This window comes from Pleurodeles waltl, chromosome 10 (assembly GCF_031143425.1).
Source record: "Pleurodeles waltl isolate 20211129_DDA chromosome 10, aPleWal1.hap1.20221129, whole genome shotgun sequence".
NCBI lineage: Eukaryota > Metazoa > Chordata > Amphibia > Caudata > Salamandridae > Pleurodeles > Pleurodeles waltl.
Genome location: NC_090449.1, coordinates 599,572,278 through 599,594,657, shown reverse-complemented (window position 1 = coordinate 599,594,657; position 22,380 = coordinate 599,572,278). Strand labels below are relative to the sequence as shown.

General features: G+C 45.2%; 1 protein-coding gene across 2 annotated transcripts in view; it reads left to right on the top strand.

Annotated features, from left to right (window-relative positions):
• PLCD1 (phospholipase C delta 1) overlaps positions 1 to 22,380 on the top strand; it is a 325,967-nt gene that overhangs the window by 274,799 nt on the left and 28,788 nt on the right. For both annotated transcript variants that reach the window (XM_069211057.1, XM_069211056.1), the window contains exons 11-12: positions 16,698 to 16,814; positions 22,148 to 22,326. In XM_069211057.1, coding sequence (XP_069067158.1) covers positions 16,698 to 16,814; positions 22,148 to 22,326 — 296 coding nt within the window. The remainder of the gene's footprint in view (positions 1 to 16,697; positions 16,815 to 22,147; positions 22,327 to 22,380) is intronic.

Genomic DNA, 22,380 nt, shown 5'->3' with positions numbered 1-22,380 from the left:
CTGAATTCAGCAAGGGGTAATTTGTGTAGATCCTACAAGGGTTTCCTACAGAAAATAACAACTGAAAAAGAAAAATATTGAAATTGAGGTGAAAAAAACATCAATTTTTCTCTAAGTTTTACTCTGTAACTTTTTCCTGCAATGTCAGATTTTCGAAAGCAATATACCGTTACGTCTGCTGGACTCTTCTGGTTGTGGGGATATATAGGGCTTGTAGGTTCATCAAGAACTCTAGGTACCCAGAGCCAATAAATGACCTGCACCCTGCAGTGGGTTTTTATTCTATGCCGGGTATACAGCAATTCATTTGCTGAAATATAAAGAGTAAAAAATAGCTATCAAGAAAACCTTTGTATTTCCAAAATGGGCACAAGATAAGGTGTTGAGAAGCAGTGGTTATTTGCACATCTCTGAATTCCGGGGTGCCCATACTAGCATGTGAATTACAGGGCATTTCTCAAATAGACGTATTTTTTACACACTGTCTTACATTTGGAAGGGAAAAATGTAGAGAAAGACAAGGGGCAATAACACTTGTTTTGCTATTCTATGTTCCCCCAAGTCTCCTGATAAAAATGATACCTCACTTGTGTGGGTAGGCCTAGCGGCCCGCAACAGGATATGCCCCAAAACACAACGTGGACACATCACAGAAAACAGAGCTGTTTTTAGCAAAGTGACTACCTGTAGATTTTGGACTCTAGCTCAGCCGCCACCTAGGGAAACCTACCAAACCTGTGCATTTCTGAAAACTAGAGACCTAGGGGAATCCAAGATGGGGTGACTTGTGTGGCTCGGACCAGGTTCTGTTACCCAGAATCCTTTGCAAACCTCAAAATTTGGCTAAAAAAACACATGTTCCTCACATTTCTGTGGCAGAAAGTTCTGGAATCTGAGAGGAGCCACAAATTTCCTTCCACCCAGCGTTCCCCCACGTCTCCCGATAAAAATGATACCTCACTTGTGTGGGTAGTCCTAGCGCCCGCGACAGGAAACGCCCCACAGCGCAACGTGGACACAGCCACATTTTTTAAGGAAAACAGAGGTGTTTTTTGCAAAGTGCCTACCTGTAGATTTTGGCCTGTAGCTCAGCTGCCACCTAGGGAAACCTACCAAACCTGTGCATTTCTGAAAACTAGAGACCTAGGGGAATCCAAGATGGGGTGACTTGTGTGGCTGGGACCAGGTTCTGTTACCCAGAATCCTTTGCAAACCTCAAAATTTGGCTAAAAAAACACATGTTCCTCACATTTCTGTGGCAGAAAGTTCTGGAATCTGAGAGGAGCCACAAATTTCCTTCCACCCAGCGTTCCCCCACGTCTCCTGATAAAAATGATACCTCACTTGTGTGGGTAGGCCTAGCGCCCGCAACAGGAAACACCCCAAAGCGCAACGTGGACACAGCCAAATTTTTGAAGGAAAACAGAGGTGTTTTTTGCAAAGTGCCTACCTGTAGATTTTGGCCTGTAGCTCAGCCGCCACCTAGGGAAACCTACCAAACCTGTGCATTTCTGAAAACTAGAGACCTAGGGGAATCCAAGATGGGGTGACTTGTGTGGCTGGGACCAGGTTCTGTTACCCAGAATCCTTTGCAAACCTCAAAATTTGGCTAAAAAAACACATGTTCCTCACATTTCTGTGGCAGAAAGTTCTGGAATCTGAGAGGAGCCACAAATTTCCTTCCACCCAGCGTTCCCCCACGTCTCCCGATAAAAATGATACCTCACTTGTGTGGGTAGGCCTAGCGCCCGCGACAGGAAACGCCCCAAAGCGCAACGTGGACACAGCCAAATATTTGAAGGAAAACAGGTGTTTTTTGCAAAGTGCCTACCTGTAGATTTTGGCCTGTAGCTCAGCCGCCACCTAGGTAAACCTACCAAACCTGTGCATTTCTGAAAACTAGAGACCTAGGGGAATCCAAGATGGGGTGACTTGTGTGGCTCGGACCAGGTTCTGTTACCCAGAATCCTTTGCAAACCTCAAAATTTGGCTAATATAACACATGTTCCTCACATTTCTGTGGCAGAAAGTTCTGGAATCTGAGAGGAGCCACAAATTTCCTTCCACCCAGCGTTCCCCCACGTCTCCCGATAAAAATGATACCTCACTTGTGTGGGTAGGCCTAGCGCCCGTGACAGGAAACGCCCCAAAGCGCAACGTGGACACAGCCAAATTTTTGAAGGAAAACAGAGGTGTTTTTTGCAAAGTGCCTACCTGTAGATTTTGGCCTGTAGCTCAGCCGCCACCTAGGGAAACCTACCAAACCTGTGCATTTCTGAAAACTAGAGACCTAGGGGAATCCAAGATGGGGTGACTTGTGTGGCTCGGACCAGGTTCTGTTACCCAGAATCCTTTGCAAACCTCAAAATTTGGCTAAAAAAAACACATGTTCCTCACACTTCTGGGGCAGAAAGTTCTGGAATCTGAGAGGAGCCACAAATTTCCTTCCACCCAGCGTTCCCCCACGTCTCCCGATAAAAATGATACCTCACTTGTGTGGGTAGGCCTAGCGCCCATGACAGGAAACGCCCCAAAGCGCAACGTGGACACAGCCAAATTTTTGAAGGAAAACAGAGGTGTTTTTTGCAAAGTGCCTACCTGTAGATTTTGGCCTGTAGCTCAGCAGCCACCTAGGGAAACCTACCAAACCTGTGCATTTCTGAAAACTGGAGACCTAGGGGAATCCAAGATGGGGTGACTTGTGTGGCTGGGACCAGGTTCTGTTACCCAGAATCCTTTGCAAACCTCAAAATTTGGCTAAAAAAACACATGTTCCTCACATTTCTGTGGCAGAAAGTTCTGGAATCTGAGAGGAGCCACAAATTTCCTTCCACCCAGCGTTCCCCCACGCCTCCCAATAAAAATGATACCTCACTTGTGTGGGTAGGCCTAGCGCCCGCGACAGGACACGCCCCAAAGCGCAACGTGGACACAGCCACATTTTTGAAGGAAAACAGTGGTGTTTTTTGCAAAGTGCCTAACTGTAGATTTTGGCCTGTAGCTCAGCCGCCACCTAGGGAAACCTACCAAACCTGTGCATTTCTGAAAACTAGAGACCTAGGGGAATCCAAGATGGGGTGACTTGTGTGGCTGGGACCAGGTTCTGTTACCCAGAATCCTTTGCAAACCTCAAAATTTGGCTAAAAAAAACACATGTTCCTCACATTTCTGTGGCAGAAAGTTCTGGAATCTGGGAGGAGCCACAAATTTCCTTCCACCCAGCGTTCCCCCACGTCTCCCGATAAAAATGATACCTCACTTGTGTGGGTAGGCCTAGCGCCCGCGACAGGAGACACCCCAAAACGCAACGTGGACACATCACATTTTTTCATTGAAAACAGTGCCTACCTGTAGATTTTGGCCTCTAGCTCAGCCGGCACCTAGGGAAACCTACCAAACCTGTGCATTTTTGAAAACTAGAGACCTAGGGGAATCCAAGATGGGGTGACTTGCGGGGCTCTGACCAGGTTCTGTTACCCAGAATCCTTTGCAAACCTCAAATTTTGGCTAAAAGAACGCATTTTCCACACATTTCGGTGACAGAAAGTTCTGGAATCTGAGTGGAGCCACAAATTTCCTTCCACCCAGCGTTCCCCCAAGTCTCCCGATAAAAATGATACCTCACTTGTGTGGGTGGGCCAGGTGCCTGCAACAGAATAGGGCCCAAAACTTGTAGAGATAGAGGGGATAGCACAGCGAGTTTATAAGGACATATTCTTTTATACATCTTTAGACTGACTCTGCTGTGGGGACCCACATAAGTGAGGTGTCATTTTACTTGGGAGCCTGAGGGGAACAGTGGGGAGTAGGAATTTTGTGCTGGAGTGGTGATCCTACGAGGAAAAGTCAGGAAAATATGCTTTTGTAAGCAAATTTTGAGGTTTACAGAGGAGTCTGGGTAAGAAAATGTTGGGGGATGCACGCAAGCCACACCTCCCTGGACTTCTTGGGGTGTCTAGTTTAAAAAAATGTCTGGGTTTGGTAGGTTTCCCTAGATGAAGGCCGCACACAGGACCAAAAACATAGGTGCCCTCTCCCCCCCAAACACAGGTAGTTTTGTAATATATCGTTTTGATGTGCCCACATACGTCCGTGATGTGCCAAACACTACAATTTTGAAAAGAAACACAGTTAGGTTATGTGAAAAAGACCCCTCACCCACCAACCAAGTTGGTGGCATGCTTCATCATCGGGGTCCCACCTGAGGCACCTAGCGTGTCACAGGTGTGCTGCGACGCCTGATTACAGCGGAGCAGGTTTTGTCATTTTTACCACACATACTGGTTGGATTTGGCACGAGGGTGAGTGATGGTTCAGTGGATAAAATTTTACTAACGAGCTTTCACAAAAATGAAATGCACTGTTAGTAACTGAAAGGCAAAAAACTGAACCAATGACTCACAGCTCGTGAGCTGTAAAGCCGCGACAAGGCACCAACCGCTTTACAGTCCATTCACACAACTTTCATACATGACACACACAAGGCCATTCACACAGCCAGCCACGGGCCCAGCACATTACAACACTCACATCGACAGACAGCGCCACTCAAGGGCCCATCACTTACATACGCCCACATGCCTGATACAACAATCACACCAGCTGATGGGAGTGTGTGGACTGGTGTTTGGCTGGCAGTGTGTTGCAGTAGCCAACAGCAAGTCAATATGTACACTCTCAGCCAAGCCCCACTCCACACACAATGGCATCATTTTTTTTTTTTTTAAACAGAGGAACCCCTAACTAAGTAGAAAGAATTACAAAACTACGAACACAAAAGCTCTAACTAAGAACATGACAGAAATGCTAACCATGAAACTAAACACATGAAAATACAAAACAGACATGAGTTTACACTCATGGTTGTTCCCAGAAATTCTTCTGGGTGTGGTAATTCTTAAAACAACCACCGACACAGAGCCCAGGCTTTGAAGGACAATCTGGGCAGTACATTCGAGTCTCCCTCCGGATCCCTCTTCGAAAACACACTCTACATTTCTTAGCTGGAAAGTCTTTTTTGGGTGTGGGAGGAATGTGCTCAGCAAAGTGGCGATCTTTCAATCTAGCCACATCCTCCACCACTGCTTCTCTATGAACTCTGGCCTGTTCCACCACAATAAGGCTCTCTATCACTGACTCCTGAAATTTCACAAATGTCATCTTTGACTCTGGAGACCTATCCCTAAACACAATAAAAGCATTGAAGGTTGCTAAGTGGAAGAGGTGAAGTGCTAACTTCTTATACCAAACGTAAGACTTGCGAATAGCAGTATAAGGTTCCAACCTCTGGTCAACTCTATCTACACCTCCCATGTGCTTATTATAATCTAAAATGCACACAGGTTTGCGCACTTCAGCAACCTGGCCCCAAACAGTCACAGGGGAAGTACTCTCATCATGGATGGTACTTAGCATGTAGACATCCCTCTTGTCTGAAAATGTCAAAGCTAGCAGTTCCTCGTTCCGCAAGGCACAGCACTGTCCCCTCTCAAGTTTTTTACAGACAAGCTCCCTTGGATAGCCTTTCCGGTTAGAACGGATTGTGCCACAAGCAACTGTGTCCACTCTAAACAATTCCTTGAACAACTGCACACCAGTGTAGAAGTTATCTACATACAAATGGTGACCTTTGTTGAACAGTCGTCTACCAAGATCCCACACAATTTTCTCAGTAACTCCAAAAGTGGGAGGACAACCAGGGGGGTCAATATTGGAATCCCTACCAGTGTACACACGGAAACTATACACATATCCTGTCCTACTTTCAGACAGCATATACAATTTAATTCCATATCGTGCCCTTTTGCTAGGAATGTACTGCCTAAAAACCAAACGACCCTTGAAGAGGACCAAAGACTCGTCCACACTTAACTCTTTGCCTGGAACATAGACCTCCGAAAACCGATCTACAAAATGATCAAGGACAGGCCTAATCTTAAAAAGACGGTCAGAATCTGGGTGATCTCGTGGCAAGGCTAATGCATTGTCAACAAAATGCAGCATCCTATGAAGAAGCAAATACCGATTACGACTCATGGTCGCTGGAAATATAGCTTTTGCCATCAAGGGACTAGTAGACCAATAAGAAGCCAGTGACGGCTTCCTTATAAACCCCATCAAAAAAGTCAAACCCAAAATTTTTTTTATCTCCTCCAAATTTGTGGGAATCCACTGGGCAGCTCTAGAGTGTGGCCTAAGTCTAGCAGCGTTGTCCCTCAAATGCTGCTCCGCATACAAATTAGTCTGCTCAACAATCTCTTCCAAAAACATATCATCCATGAATAACTCAAAGAAATTGATAGGCATAAAGTTCTCTGTATTGGCGTTACACCCCGGGAGACCAGTAAAGGCAGACAACTCTGGCTGCTCCATGTTTGGGGCAACCCAGACATCAGGTCTTATAACGGGAAACCTTTCAGCCCCAGGTTGCTGCACTATTGGCACATCAATGTCCTCCTCTAAAACAGGCCCTTCATCTGCACTGAGTGTGGCTTCATCATCAGAAGATTCCCCTCCAACAGAAACATCACTGCCAGAATCTCTGACTTCCTCCTCTGCCTCAGATGCAGAGTCCGTCTCATAGTCATGATCAGACTGTGACTCAAAAAGCATACCAACCACCTGCTGAGCGGTCATCCTGCGGCTAGCCATGATCTCTCCTGCTAAAATTAACTGGACAAATTCACCACCAACAACCAGCACTGTGTAAGACAAGTAACAAAGTGTAGCTTTGTTAGTAAGAGTTATAAACTCAAAAACTATACCGCTCACTTGCCTGAAAAAGCTTGATTCACCAGCAACTACACAGCAATCACCAATGATATCCCACTAAAAATAAAGAAAGAAAGGCAAATTAGAAATAAGACAAAACAAATATCATTGTGCACAAACCTAGGGACAATTTCACACACAATCCTGCATTTAGTACACCCCCTACAAACATGTCATTCATGCATGGCAACAATACTCCTTTGGAGTAAATTGTTTTTACTTACCTAAAACATGCAACTGTGCAAACTGCAGGTCAACCACCGCCAAAACCGCAAGGAGCCACAGCAAATAAAGCAAAAGCTTTGAACTAGAACAAAAAGGAGGAAAACATTTTTTATCACAAATGCAAAGACTTCTTCAGTTGACAAACACCCCACCATCAAACATTTAGAAATTGGTGCCTAAGTGGATTCTGCCATAGGGGCAGATGGGCCTACTAATAAAATAGGCATGTCTGCCCCAAGGAAGCCAGAAAATACCTTTAGTAGTGTGTCCCCATGGAGAGCGACCCTTGCCAAAGGGGACAGCCCTAAAAAAAAAGAATAAAAAAAAAAAAAAACACACACAACACTATCCCTGGTGCCTAAGTGGCTTCTGCCCCCCTTGGGGGCAGGTGGGCCTAAGAAAATAGGCCCATCTGCCCCCAGGGGGTGTAGAAATGGCCAACAGGTCAATGCCCCCCTTGGGGGGGCGCCCCGTGACCAAGGGGACGCCCCCCCACAAAAATAAACAAATAAAAAAAAATCCCTGGCGTTCTAGTGGTTTCTGCCCCCCTTGGGGGCAGATCAGCCTAAAAATAATAGGCTGATCTGTCTCCAAGGGGTGCAGAAATGGCCTGGGTACATGTGCCCCCAAAGTGGGGGGCGACCCTTGCCCAAGGCCCCCCCCCATCCACTAACACACACACACACACACACACTATCCCTGGTGCCTAAGTGGCTTCTGCCCCCAGGGGGTGTAGAAATGGCCAACAGGTCAATGCCCCCCTTGGGGGGGCGCCCCGTGACCAAGGGGACGCCCCCCCACAAAAATAAACAAATAAAAAAAAATCCCTGGCGTTCTAGTGGTTTCTGCCCCCGTTGGGGGCAGATCAGCCTAAAAATAATAGGCTGATCTGTCTCCAAGGGGTGCAGAAATGGCCTGGGTACATGTGCCCCCAAAGTGGGGGCGACCCTTGCCCAAGGCCCCCCCATCCACTAACACACACACACACACTATCCCTGGTGTCTAAGTGGCTTCTGCCCCGCTTGGGGGCAGGTGGGCCTAACAAAATAGGCCCATCTGCCCCCAGGGGGGGCAGAAATGGCCAACAGGTCAATGCCCCCCTTGGGGGGGCGCCCCGTGACCAAGGGGACGCCCCCCCACAAAAATAAACAAATAAAAAAAGATCCCTGGCGTTCTAGTCGTTTCTGCCCCCGTTGGGGGCAGATCAGCCTAAAAATAATAGGCTGATCTGTCTCCAAGGGGTGCAGAAATGGCCTGGGTACATGTGCCCCCAAAGTGGGGGGCAACCCTTGCCCAAGGCCCCCCCCCATCCACTAACACACACACACACTATCCCTGGTGTCTAAGTGGCTTCTGCCCCCCTTGGGGGCAGGTGGGCCTAGCAAAATAGGCCCATCTGCCCCAGGGGGTGTAGAAATGGCCAACAGGTCAATGCCCCCCTTGGGGGGGCGCCCCGTGACCAAGGGGACGCCCCCCCACAAAAATAAACAAATTTAAAAAATCCCTGGCGTTCTAGTGGTTTCTGCCCCCCTTGGGGCCAGATCAGCCTAAAAATAATGGGCTGATATGTTGCCAAGGGGTGCAGAAATGGCCTGGGTACATGTGCCCCCAAAGTGGGGGGCGACCCTTGCCCAAGGCCCCCCCCATCCACTAACACACACACACACACTATCCCTGGTGTCTAAGTGGCTTCTGCCCCCCTTGGGGGCAGGTGGGCCTAGCAAAATAGGCCCATCTGCCCCCGGGGGGGCAGAAATGGCCAACAGGTCAATGCCCCCTTGGGGGGGTGCCCCGTGACCAAGGGGACGCCCCCCCACAAAAATAAACAAATAAAAAAAATCCCTGGCGTTCTAGTGGTTTCTGCCCCCCTTGGGGGCAGATCAGCCTAAAAAGAATAGGCTGATCTGTCTCCAAGGGGTGCAGAAATGGCCTGGGTACATGTGCCCCCAAAGTGGGGGGCGACCCTTGCCCAAGGCCCCCCCCATCCACTAACACACACACACACACTATCCCTGGTGTCTACGTGGCTTCTGCCCCCCTTGGGGGCAGGTGGGTCTAACAAAATAGGCCCATCTGCCCCCAGGGGGTGTAGAAATGGCCAACAGGTCAATGCCCCCCTTAGGGGGGCGCCCCGTGACCAAGGGATCGCCCCCCCCACAAAAATAAACAAATTTAAAAAATCCCTGGCGTTCTAGTGGTTTCTGCCCTCCTTGGGGCCAGATCAGCCTAAAAATAATAGGCTGATCTGTCGCCAAGGGGTGCAGAAATGGCCTGGGTACATGTGCCCCCAAAGTGGGGGGCGACCCTTGCCCAAGGCCCCCCCATCCACTAACACACACACACACACACACACACTATCCCTGGTGTCTACGTGGCTTCTGCCCCCCTTGGGGGCAAGTGGGTCTAAAAAAATAGGCCCATCTGCCCCCAGGGGGTGTAGAAATGGCCAACAGGTCAATGCCCCCCTTGGGGGGGTGCCCCGTGCCCAAGGGGACGCCCCCCCCCACAAAAATAAACACATTTAAAAAAATCCCCTGCGTTCTAGTGGTTTCTGCCCCCCTTGGGGCAGATCAGCCTAAAAATAATAGGCTGATCTGCCCTCAAGGGGGGCAGAAATGTCCCTAAAAGACATGCCCCCCAAAGGGGAGCGACCCTTGCCCAAGGGGGCGCCCCCCCATCCACTACACACACAATCCCTGGTGCCTAAGTGGCTTCTGCCCCCCTTGGGGGCAGATGGACCTAAAAAAAATAGGCCAATTTGCCCCCAATGGGGGCAGAAAAGGCCAACAGTTCTCTGCCCCCTTGGGGGGGGGCGCCCCTTGCCCAAGGGGGCACCCCCCCAGATAAATACACATAAAAATAAAAAACCCTGGTGATCTAGTGTTTTCTGCCCCCCTTGGGGGCAGATCTGGCTAAAAAGTAGCCAATCTGCCCTCAAGGGGGGCAGAAATGGCCCTAAAAGACATGCCCCCCGAAGGGGAGCGACCCTTGCCCAAGGGGGCGCCCCCCCATCCACTACACACACAATCCCTGGTGCCTAAGTGGCTTCTGCCCCCCTTGGGGACAGATGGACCTAAAAATAATAGGCCGATCTGCCCCCAAGGGGGGCAGAAAAGGCCAACAGTTCTCTGCCCCCTTGGGGGGGCGCCCCTTGCCCAAGGGGGCACCCCCCCCACATAAATGCACATAAAAATACACAACCCTGGTGATCTAGTGTTTTCTGCCCCCCTTGGGGGCAGATCCCCCTAAAAAGTAGGCCAATCTGCCCCCAAGGGGGGTAGAAATGGCCGTAAGTAATTGCCCCCAAAAGGGGAGCGACCCTTGCCCAAGGGGCCGCTCCCCGCAAGTCAAAATCACAAAACAAATACCACAAAAAAAAATCCCTGGTGTCTAGTGGGCATTCCTGCTGCCCGATCGCAATGCGATCGGGCAGCAGGAATGCTCAAAGAGACACCGGGGGAAAGGAAAAGCCTTTCCTTTCCCCCGGTGCCTCTTTAGCCCAAACCCCCCACCCACCGGGAAGAGGAACTCACCTCTTCTCTCCACGCCGCACAGGAAGCTAATGGCTTCCTGTGCGGCGATATCCCCATAATGAAGTCAGCGCGCGATCGCGCGCTGACGTCATTATGGGGGGGTGGAGGGGTCGGGGTGGAAGGGGAAGGGCATCCCCTTCCATCCCTGACTTTGGGGGGCGGGGGGAAGCACACAGAGGGAGCGAGAGCGCTCCCTCTGGGCTGTGTGTCGAGGACGTAGTGGTTACGTCCTCGGCACAGCAGCACTGTGCCGAAGGACGTAACCACTACGTCCTCGGCACAGAAGGGGTTAAAGGTATTGGTGTGCATGAACGATCAACAACTTGTCCTGCCAGAGACAGGTATTGCTCAATAAATCGCTGTGACACTATGACATATGGACCAGTTTTAACCGTAATCAAGGCAGTATTAATGCCTCTCATCATCCATGGCACTTGCCACAAATATGTGGTATGTGTTAGAATGTTGGTTTCTCTCATCATTGTTCCTTCACTCACAAATATGAGGCACTAGTTTATTTTCCTCCCTTTCTGACCCCACTGGCACCAGAATACTTAAGTCTTGAGGCAATTTGTCGCTTGGATTGTGGTGATGGTGGGGATAGATCCTTACTGTTTCCCACATCTGTGTCAATAGGCAGACTCCTCTGGGGGCCTTATATTGCTCCACAAGGTTCTGCTGCTCTCTTTGGTCTCCTCTGGTCACTTTTAGATCTTCTCTCCAACCATTTGGTGGAATTTCTCATTTAGCTTTATCTCCATTGCCCTCCTCCTTAGCCATCAAAAGCATTTAAGGCTGTTGTCAATCCATGTACCACTGCATAGATGTCACCTCGGCTGCTGCATTATGCCTTTCCTCACTCAATAAGTCTGATTTCCTGTTGACCCTACTACCTGACTTCCTGCCTTTCGTGCTGCCTGACTTCCATCCAGCTTTCCGTAGAAAGGTCAGTAACTTGAAGTTACAGACAACAAGTCTGGCTTACTGGCAACCCTACCTGCAAACATTTTTTCCTGCCTGACTTCTTGACATTCTCTCAGCTTCCTGTAGAAAGGTCAGTAACCTGAAGTTACAAGACAATGCACTGCCCCCCAAACACTGATGGTTGAAGGAAACAAGTAAGGGGACATCTGAAACGTCCTTGCTACAGCAAGGTTCTATGCCGAATATGACTTAGAAGTCTGTGGCTAAAGTTACAGTTTATGGGAAGGATTCAGAGAGCTCGGCTTTCTTCAGAACCGCTCGATGATTTGTCCTAGATTCTAAATAGCTGTGGTGCAAAGGAAGTTCTATGAGTTTGAGCTTAGAAACGGTAAAATTTTAGCAGATTCTCAAAGAACAAAATGTTTTACATGCCCAAACGCCCAACAGGAAAAAGTGAACAGGGTGCCAAAGAAAAAATTCAAAGTTAAACTTAGTGCCCATTTTGTGAGCCTATATAGCTGTTGGGGTCAGTGATGGGGGGTCACTGGGCACAGATCATCGGGAAACCTGTTACTTCTACATTGTATCTCCAAAGTCACAACCAGGGAGACTACCAATGTTAGAAACAGGCTGTCACACATTGTAGGTCTCTTTGTGAAACAATTATTTTGCACTGTGTCTGACTGATTGTAGTTGCATATTTTAGGTGTTATAAACATCCATAGATCACCCGGATTCCCAGTTATCAGAAATTGGGTTGTTGGTTGACTTGGGTTTGAGCTCCGGCCAGGCAGCAACCACAGATCTTCTCAAGGTGAAGTCAGTAGCGACCCTAAACTAACCTGTGCTCAACCCTCTCGTAGCTTGGCACAGAGCAGACAGGCTTAACTCAAAGGCAATGTGTAAAGAATTTGTGTAGCACATCAAACAGTAACACAGTGAAAACCCTCCACAAAAGGATCCCACACAAGTTTAAAAAATAGAGCAAACATTATTAAATAAAACAAGACCAAACTGACAAAATACCAGTCTATAAAAACAAAGTTATGAATTTTCAAAGATTTTAGTGTAAAATAGCGCCAAACATCACAAAGCACCAGTAACTGGTTACCCTGGACCAGGTCAAAGTCCCACTTTTAGGCTGACCACGATAGAGTGCAGAATGGCTTCAGTCACCAGGTTAGGCCCGCTGAAATTTACCTTTTCAAATGAGTGCCTAGAGTCCCGTTCGTAATTGAGGGGGTTGCCAGGAGGAGGGAGAGCATAGTGAGAGTCTTCTTGAGTAATGCAAGAGCAGGCCTGGCGCTGTCAGTGGATGTTGCTGGTGCTTTGCATTGGCAGTCCCCTGCTAGAGGACAATGCTGTAGAGCAAAGAGGTGACTGACAGAACTTTGCATTACATCATAGTGTGAGCAGTAAGTTCTCAGTGTGAATGGACCTGGTTGCGCTCACAGAGAGCCCAAAAGCTTGAAGATATATCTCCCTGAGCCACACCAAAGGTCCTGGACCTGGGGGTACTACTGGGGGGTCAGGAACTCACTTTATCTGGGTCTTGGGTCTGATGCAAGATGATGGGGAGCCTTTTATGTCCCTGAGGCTTAGATCAGGAGGCCAGCAGACTAGCCCTTGGAGTCACTCTGGGGTCCCTGGTTCAAGGGTGAAGTTACAGGTTTAGTTCTCTTTTCACCAAGGCAGGATCGCAGCAATTCAGCACAGCAGGGAAGAAGTTCCTTCAGAACAGCAATCCATTAGAGTGGCAGTCCTTTCCACAGAACAGCCGTCCTTCGTCCTGGCAGAGTATCCACAGGCCCAGAAATGTACTGAAGAATTTGTGTCTGAGGTCTAGTATTTATACCCAGTTGTGTCTTTGAAGTGGGGAGAAGCTTCTAGAGGCATGCCTAAAGTGCACATGTGCCCAGCCTTCGTGGCCCTGGCTCCTGACTACCTAACAACAGGGGGTATGCAGCCTTTTGGTTGGAGACACAAAACAGCCTATTCAAATGTAAGTGTGCATGGGCCCAGCTCCTATCTTTCGTTCTTGCCATTGATTCTCCATCCAGTCACACCTAAGTTCTGCCTTGTGTGTGGCTGAAACCTGAAATAACGGATTAAGCAAGGGCCTTTAATTGGAGGAATGAATTAGGTAATAGTTGAACAGCTTTACTCTTAATGGATTTGCCACTTGAGCAGACATTTTGAAATTTTGTTTCACCTTTGAGTTATGGAATTGCTTAGCATTGATGATTTGTGTAAGACAGTTGTGTACACCAGAGCTGGGGCATGCCTTTGTTACATTCAGGAATTGATACTTCCCTATATGCCTACCTGTCCCCTTAGATCTCAACATCTGGATCTGTGCACTGCTCTGAGGTTTCGCCTGGTTCAGATGAGCGATCGTTCATTTTCAGTCCTGGGTCCCAAGCTCTGGAACTCTCTGCCAGTCACCTTAAGGAATTGCCCCACATTCCTTGCCTTCTGCAAGTGCCTGAAGACATGGTTATTCTAACCCCGGGAGCTAATTCACACTCTTTCTGTAGCTTAGCACCGGGAAACCCTTTTGGGTAGCTGAGCGCTCTACAAAACTATATTACATTACTTTAGAGTTGCACACAACCACATGTGCACAAGAAAATCTCAGCAGGACCTTACGCTTTGTGCAGTATTGGGAGCAAGGCCAGTATCTGAATGAGCAGTCCACTCTGAAATAGAATGGGTAAAACCCTACGCTAAGGGCAGAGTAGTTGAGCTTTTGGCCCAGATTTACCAAGACGTAATGCAAAACAGTGCAACAAGTAGGAATGTTGTGCCGCATTGCATGAAAGAACAGAACAGTGCCATACCTACTACAATGTCGCTCTGTTCTCCTTTCTGCCTGCGCTGGCACACTTTAGGCAGTCATGAACCTATGTACATAACTCTGCACCTTAGTGTAAGGGTGTCTTTGTTGTCTGAAGCTTAGGTTTTGTTCTGAAATGGTTCTTTTCCACTCCAAAACGTATGCTTTAAAGCTTTTTCCACTTTGTATGTGTGCTGTACACTGCAGCTCACTGGCGGAGTGTGAAAAACGAGGAGAAATGAAAACATTTCTCATTGTTGCCCTTTCCTCGGGGAGGCGCAGGATTTGAATCAAAACCCATGGCTGATTTCATGGGAATGGCCATGCACCACCTAAGTAATACAACCTTTGCACAAAGTAACACAAGGCAGTCCTTTACACACCTTTGAGTTACTTTGGGTTACTATCCAACACAATACTGTTTTGCATTTGATAGTAAATCTTACCTTAACACTTAGCGTCTGGTTCACATTATAAAAGTTACGTAACCCTAATGCAGAGCGTTTGCACCCGGGTCCTTGGTATGTTAACAAGTGAAAATGCATTAATCCATTTAAATGTTCTTATGTAGTGCTTTTAATCAAACATTTCTGTCACAGCATTGTTTACATGTTTGACACAGGTAAATGTAGAGAAACATGGTTCATCTACCTTTATTATACAGCCCTTGGACCGTGAATCAAATGGGCCCATAAAATACCAGGTGCATACTGTCAACCTGATAATTTCCATAAGTGCAGGCTGTGCTAACAAGCAATTCCACATGATTAAAAAATATGCAAATTGCACATTAGTCCATCCATTACTGGGTGAAAAACATATCTTTGGAGCAGTTTTCTTCATTGACTTTTAGCTGTTTTTTCCTGCTGCAATATGTGGGCGCAAACATACCTGCCATCTACGCCCAAATTCAAGTCATGTTTTGCATAAAAATGGGATTACCAGCGACACTGTGATCAGGATCTTAGTTAACATGAAAGAAAGCTTTAGAGCTCCTCAAGAGAAACAACTCATAATGAAGGCTTATCCTGAAAGTGTATGCTGTTTAGTAGAAAAAGAAAAAAAGAAAATGTAATAAATAGATGATACAACCTACACCAAAGCAGTGTGGGTCAATTTTGCTTGTACCAATGTAAATTAAATCCAAGTCAGCTCAACAGCCCAGTCAACGCGTCTCATCCAAAGAAGGACTTCAACAGGGCTGTAAATTTAAAAAAAGACATCAAAATCGTACAGAATAAAATATAAAAGACATAACAATTTTCATGCAATACATAATTTACTACACCATTATATACATATATAAATACTATCCCTTAAACGCATGGCTCCCCTATATATCACCCCAGTAACCTCAACTCATTTAGAATCTGGTGCCAGAAGCATAAATTTACATCATTAAATTTATGAAGTATAAAAAAATGAAAGTGATATTTGTTTAACCCAATTTCTTTCTCCAGAGAAGATAATTAAAAACAATTATGTTGCAGTATTTCCATCTTAATATATTCTTCATAGTTACACTGAGTACCTAAATATTGATCCAACTTGAGTTACAGCCATTGTTAACTTACTCATTGTATCAGTATATTCATATTGCTTGTATTCTTCCTGTCAGATAGATTTCCCACAATCGAATACATAGGAGAAATAGTACCTTGCCCAGTTAGGATTTAAACACAAAAGCATGTAAGCTCTTAGATTCCCCATTAGAATAGCCCGACCAACTCTTTTCCTTCCAACAACCAAACTGACCTCTATCAGCTGACCAGCACCAAGTGAAAAGATTAAGCATCACTAAGCATCACCAGTCATATCATCCCCAATCTTATTTATACTCAGGCAAAATCAGTCCTTGCCATCCTATGCTCCTGAGCACCTATCACATGGATGACTAGAAAACATACAATCACATTCTCCCATCCTGTCAATGGGTAACAAACCTTTAACCAATTGACGTGTGAGCTTAGGTTCGCTGTTCCTAATTTAGTCAGGTTAATAACCAGGGCCAATCAAAGAAAACTAGCGTTTTCAAAACAGAACGGCTTGTAACCAACCAATCTGTATTTCTTATACTCTCATCACAAATGAGAATCTTATGCTCCCAAGCACCTATCACATGGATGATTAGAAAACAACCAATCACATTCTCCCACCCATTCAATGGGTAAAGATCTATTAACCAATAGGAGCAGCTCCAAGATGAGATGGATTTGAACAAAGTGAAGAAGGGTCAGTAGTTCTTCGTATGTGATTTAGGAAAATGTGTCAACCATATTCTTCATTCTTTTGATTTATTGATCCCAGAAGGTAATTGTGAAACCACAGATCAAAAAATGAAAGCCATAAAGGTAATGAAAATTGCAAAGGTTTTGGATAAAGTTCGCACTTTTTTCTCCTCTTTCCAGGGACATCGTTCATCGTTCATAACACGAGGCAGTTGAGCAGGATCTACCCTGCCGGCTGGAGAACTGACTCCTCCAACTATAATCCAGTGGACATGTGGAATGTGGGCTGCCAAATAGGTAACTTTGATGGAAAGAAGCTAATGCATTTCAGGACAGCAGCTCAGAGTGAAATCAAAAACGTTGAATGATATAAGAATGCAAAGGGATGTCTTCAATTATATTACTGCGTGTTTTCTTAGACCTATGCGATGAGACCCCAGTAAAATTGATAGGAGCTACAGATGTGGTTGTTAAGTTATGACCAGAATTGTAATATTAAAAATGGAGGTTGCTGGGTGGTGATAATGCAACCTATGATACTAAGAGAAAATATGATTGGCCCACTTAATTGGTTGTGATAACCGGTGCTAGAGCAAGTCAGTCTTACAATGAACAAGTGCTTTTTAACTATAATTATAGAGCATCATAGTAACACTATGCCTGTTAATAGTGAAGGGTTTTTTTTGTATATGAAACTTGATTTATGGTATATTATTTGCAGCATTGATCATAGGTATCAGCTTTAACTAAGGTAATTCACCTTAACAGACGCTTGGCAAGCTGACTCTCACTTTTATTTGTATGTCTTTTTAGTAATCAAGCCATTATCTTAAAATATCCTAGTATAGGATGAACACATTTGCTCATGTAAGCCATATACCATGCCATGGAGTTTCTTCAGCCACGCTAAGAGGTTGATGATAGATCTAGCAGCTACTACGTTGGAAGTAAGCTTGCTATACTTCTTCCTTGCCAGCCTCAGTGTCTCTTGTTGGAGCTGCCTCTAGATGTGTAGGTGTCTAGTGGAACAGAGGGGTATTTTGTAGTAGTCTTAGCTGATGCATGTCCAGCATTGCTGGTTCTAACACTCTGCTGTCGCTTCGTAAATCCATGACCCAGCCAGCTCCTTGGCAGTTGCAATGCCGTGATAGTGGAGAGATGCCCCGAAGGAGCCACTGGTGCCGGATGATCAGGTCCTGCTTCCTCCTGAACCAGTGTTGAGGCCTTCAAGGGACCAGTGGCAGTCCTGGGAAGCTTCAGCCAGACTGCCAAATGCTCCTGGGACTGTCCAGGCACAGTACTGCAGGTATACCAGTTTCCTGTCTGCTGACCATGAGGTTGTAACTAAACAGGTGGTTGTGTCTTTAGTTGAAAGGGAAATCTTGTTGGTTAGACGACAATCATGTTTGAAAGATATATAAGGTTGCTCTTCATGTGGTCATGCATTAAAAGGCTTTCAAAGTTCGCTATACAGAAGCCCTTCTCACATCCAGACAAACAGCGAAGCAGAAGCATTTAACAAAGTTTAAGATCAACCTTTAGTAGTGGGGTACCACACATCTTCCACAGGCTTATCCTCTGATTTATTCATCTAAAGCAGCTACACCTAGTCCAGAGCCTGCCTTACTAGAAAACACTGCCTCCACATAGGGGTTATAGCTATTCGATTGAATAGTCCTTTGAAGAAAAAGCCATAAACGTTTTTGGAATTATTCCTGCTAATTTCCAAAAGCTACTTGTGCCTAAAAGAATATGAGGAGTCTCTATGGTTTTAGGAATGCACCACTCCGGTAGATAATAAACACTAAAAACGAACTTAACAGTACCCTCAAAGACATTTGTGTTATCTTCCACACGCTTAACCAACCAAGGGCAGCCTCTATAGAAACATTTGATGTGTAAATGGTGACCTTCGTAAGCCATACATCCCTCCTGATAAGTAGTGTAAGTACTACAGTAGCAGCCTGTCCACGAGACAGCTTAATTGCACCTTAGTGTGCACCCAGCAAATGTTGTGAAAGGATGTAAATACTAGCTCAGACTACTGAAAAATATGAGAACTTAATTACAGAATGAGACTTTTGTTCAGTTCATCAGCCCTTGTACGATCAAGAGTTGACAAGCGAGCCTCATTCCTAAATGGCTTGTCTCGTAGCCAGCTTTCTCCTTTGAAGGGATACAAGACCCTCCTCTCTGTCTGATCTCTGGGACGTCCCATTTTGAAAACATCACTCCTGCTGTAATGTCTCTGCACAGCCTACCTCCTCAAACAACTAGCTACATCTTAAAAACTGAATATTTGGCTTTCAAATCCCTCTGCCTTAGTTGACAAAACGTTTTCCAGCTGAATATAAAGATATTAATACTGGCCTGTCAGAATATTGACTATCAAAATATAGAAAAAGGTAAATGTATATATAGATAAGTATAGAGTTACTCTTCGTAACTTCACATATACCTTATCTGAACTTATATATTTACATTTTCACGGTATGTATATGTGGAGTGAAGGACTTTACAAATATATTTGCCAATATCTACGTCTCTTTACTATACAATCATAGTTGATATTTTGGGAACAATAATTTTGCAGATATTTTGGTCCCCAATTTTTGACATACCACTCCCACTGAGATATCTGGTTTAAACAATCATCACCTCTGTATGCCTGGAAGTCTCAAGCTGTAGGCAACATAAATCCTTTCACTAAGCTTCCACTTCCTGGGCTGTGCTGGAGGTGTCACTCTTTCCCCTGGAACAACCATGGCACCCACTTTGTTGCCTGCTCTGAAAAAGATTCTGAAATGTCTTTTTCAAGAGATACCTTACTAATACTGCCTAATCTAATGCATACTCTCTGCATGTCAGTGCGGCCACAATCCTAGGCTCCTGCCAGTATCCAGCCACTTGTGCCATCCATCTTCATTTTCCGTACCAACTGCACTTCTATACCACCCTACGTGACATCACCCTACCCTGGAATACACTTTTCTAATAGGTTCAATGGTCTCTAGCCACAGGTACTTCCTAAAGGGCAAACATATATGGCTGTGTGTGATGTCTCCTCTTCTAAACCTTAATGCATCTCCATGTGTCTTAACATTTTTCTTTGTTAGAGTTTCCACTTTCAAGGTAACCATACCCAGTCCTCTCTCAACATGTCCCTCCTGCTCCTCGGTGAACGTGGATTTTTGGCACAGCCCATTTAGAACCAAGCACGGCCTTTCTTACCTTGTCACGCACTGCATGAATTTATTGGCTCTATTTCTATATTTCCCCTGGAAGCCTCTCTCCCTTGCTTCCCTCCCAGTTGTCAGCCCCCAGCTCCCCACCCATTCGTCGCCTCACAGGTATATTTCTTTATGTGAACTATGTATGTCTGCCACACTGGGTGTAGCACAGCCGATCATGTAACATGGACAGATTCAACTATGATTGCAAACTGTACCATGCTGATCCATTCTCTGCCTCCAACAGGTGGATTCTTGTGAACTTCTCCCTTGCTTTGGATTTACGCCCTTCCAGACTATAAATGGTTTGTTTATTGCTCTACATCTACTGCATCTTCTCTGACAGCAATCTACATTTTCTTATTTTATTTTGCATGGCATCTATAAAAATACGGTGGCTAATATTTTCTACTTTGTACAGTTCTCAAATGCTTTTTTAGATACATTTGGTGGAAAACATAGCGATCTTCAACTTGAAGGTCTTTCTCCTGACTCCTGTCTACATTCACATTAACAGTTACAGCAAATATCACCAATGCTGTATTTAATCTATGCTAGTTGAGGCTGTTCACAACCATTGTTTTTGGGCCCGACACTGAGCCTCATCTTTTGTTGATAATCCTTTGGAGTCAGGAACATGCACACAGAGTCATCAGAATTCACTATGACAGGCATGGCTGGTACCAGACCATAAACTTATAACATACTCATGTATTTAAGTGCTTTGGTTCACGTTTTTTGTATCCTCACAGATTTGAACTCTGTTATGGATGTCATCCTGTTGAACTGGCAGAGAGGTTCTTGTGTGACTTTTCATTCTACTAAATCTCAAGCGCAGAAAGTGAGAATCCTGAAGAATGTCCATATCCAGCCAGTTTGTTATGCTGATCTCAGAAAAAGTCAAAGTTATGCATCCATCCTCCTGATGGATACCCGTTCCCTCCCAAAATGCAAATATGTTTATCCACCTCTTTTCCCAATCACTAAACTTGAGAGCGTGGTGTTCCATTCACCAGTAACTTATTTTTCCACATGGAAATATGCAATTAAAAAACTGATATCAAAATTAAAGCTTTGTTATGGAGTGGATACTGCACCTAAAACACATAAAATTCTCATGTATGGAGGCTTAGCTACAGTAGTGTCCCCATAGCACTGCCTATATCCTCACACATGACATTAGAGATGGAATCACTAATTGCCTGATTAATGATTACACTGCTGGCGTCACATAAGTCATCACCTTTAACTTTAAAGGATGATGCCTCTTTAATGATGTGACCTAAGATGTCATCAGTGGCTGCATAATTAACCATACCTGAAGAGTGTCAATGTTTTTATGTTTTGAACCTTTCAGATGACATCCCTTCAATTAAAGTTTTTTAATGATTTTTTTTTATAATGTGAGATATAATGCCCTTTTGGCGTGGTCACCACCATGTTTTTTGAGACTTTTATTGCTGGTTTTTAGACAATGCAAATTAGGGCACCGCTCTCTAATATCCAGCAGTTGTTTGCCGACCCCTAAAACATGTAGAAATTGGCTAATCACTGATTGGCTTTTTTAACTTTTCCAGAAGGCCTTAGCATATTGTGCAAGAATACCCCGTCACATGAAATAGTAGAGTCACTATAAAGGTCTGGATTAGAGTCTCAAACAATTAGGACTAGGGATATTTTGGAAGGTACATTAACAATATTTTCCTTAATCTGGCAGGGAATTAATTGTTTTGCAAATTTGTTGAAGAACAAAACTAAAGTTGATTTCGTGAACCTATTGTCCATCTATAGTATTTGGTTAATAGGAAAAGGTCATTTTCCATCATGGCTCATGTTTGCCTCAGCCCTCTCCAGATGTGAGGCTTAGCATCCTTCTTCTACATGTTACCACAGCAGATAGTTTCACAACAAAACTCACAAATGCGGGCCAGTAGGTGTTTCCTAGTTCCACCTTCTCTGGCTCAATTTGAATTTGAACTCCTTATCAGCGGTTAGAAAACAATGTGAGCTCAGACATACAAATGCCACACACTTGCAGCATACTTGCATTTTGTGAAGAGTCAACTGGAAACACCTGCATCTTCAGGTTTTCACAAACCTGTTTTGAAAGTTAAAACCCTAAACAATATGTCCAGGTGAACAAGATTTTCAAAGTTATTTCCCGGTATACAGGGCAAAGTAATTAGTGTGCCCCACGATATTGGCGGGTAGTACTAGGACTGATATTGTGCCCTATTTTCAATCGGGCGCTAGTAATGAGGACCTAGGACTTTTTTCATGTGGGTGTGCTTTTTCTAAGCCACCTACCTATTTTACAGGTAGAGGTGACCATGTGTTACTTTGAACAGTGAAACATTGTGCCTATATGTAGCTAATGAAAACATATGTTTTTTTTTTCAGTTGCCTTAAATTTCCAGACACCTGGCACAGAGATGGACCTCTATCTGGGCCGATTCCAAGACAATGGCTCTTCTGGCTATATTCTAAAACCAGAATTCCTTCGCGAAAAGCATACTCAATTTAATCAAAAATCCATCACAGATGGAAAGTGGAGGAAAAACAAGAAATTCCATGTTATGGTAAAGATCATATTCTTGTGTTACTTGAGCTTTCAGCTGTATAGGCGCTTGTTG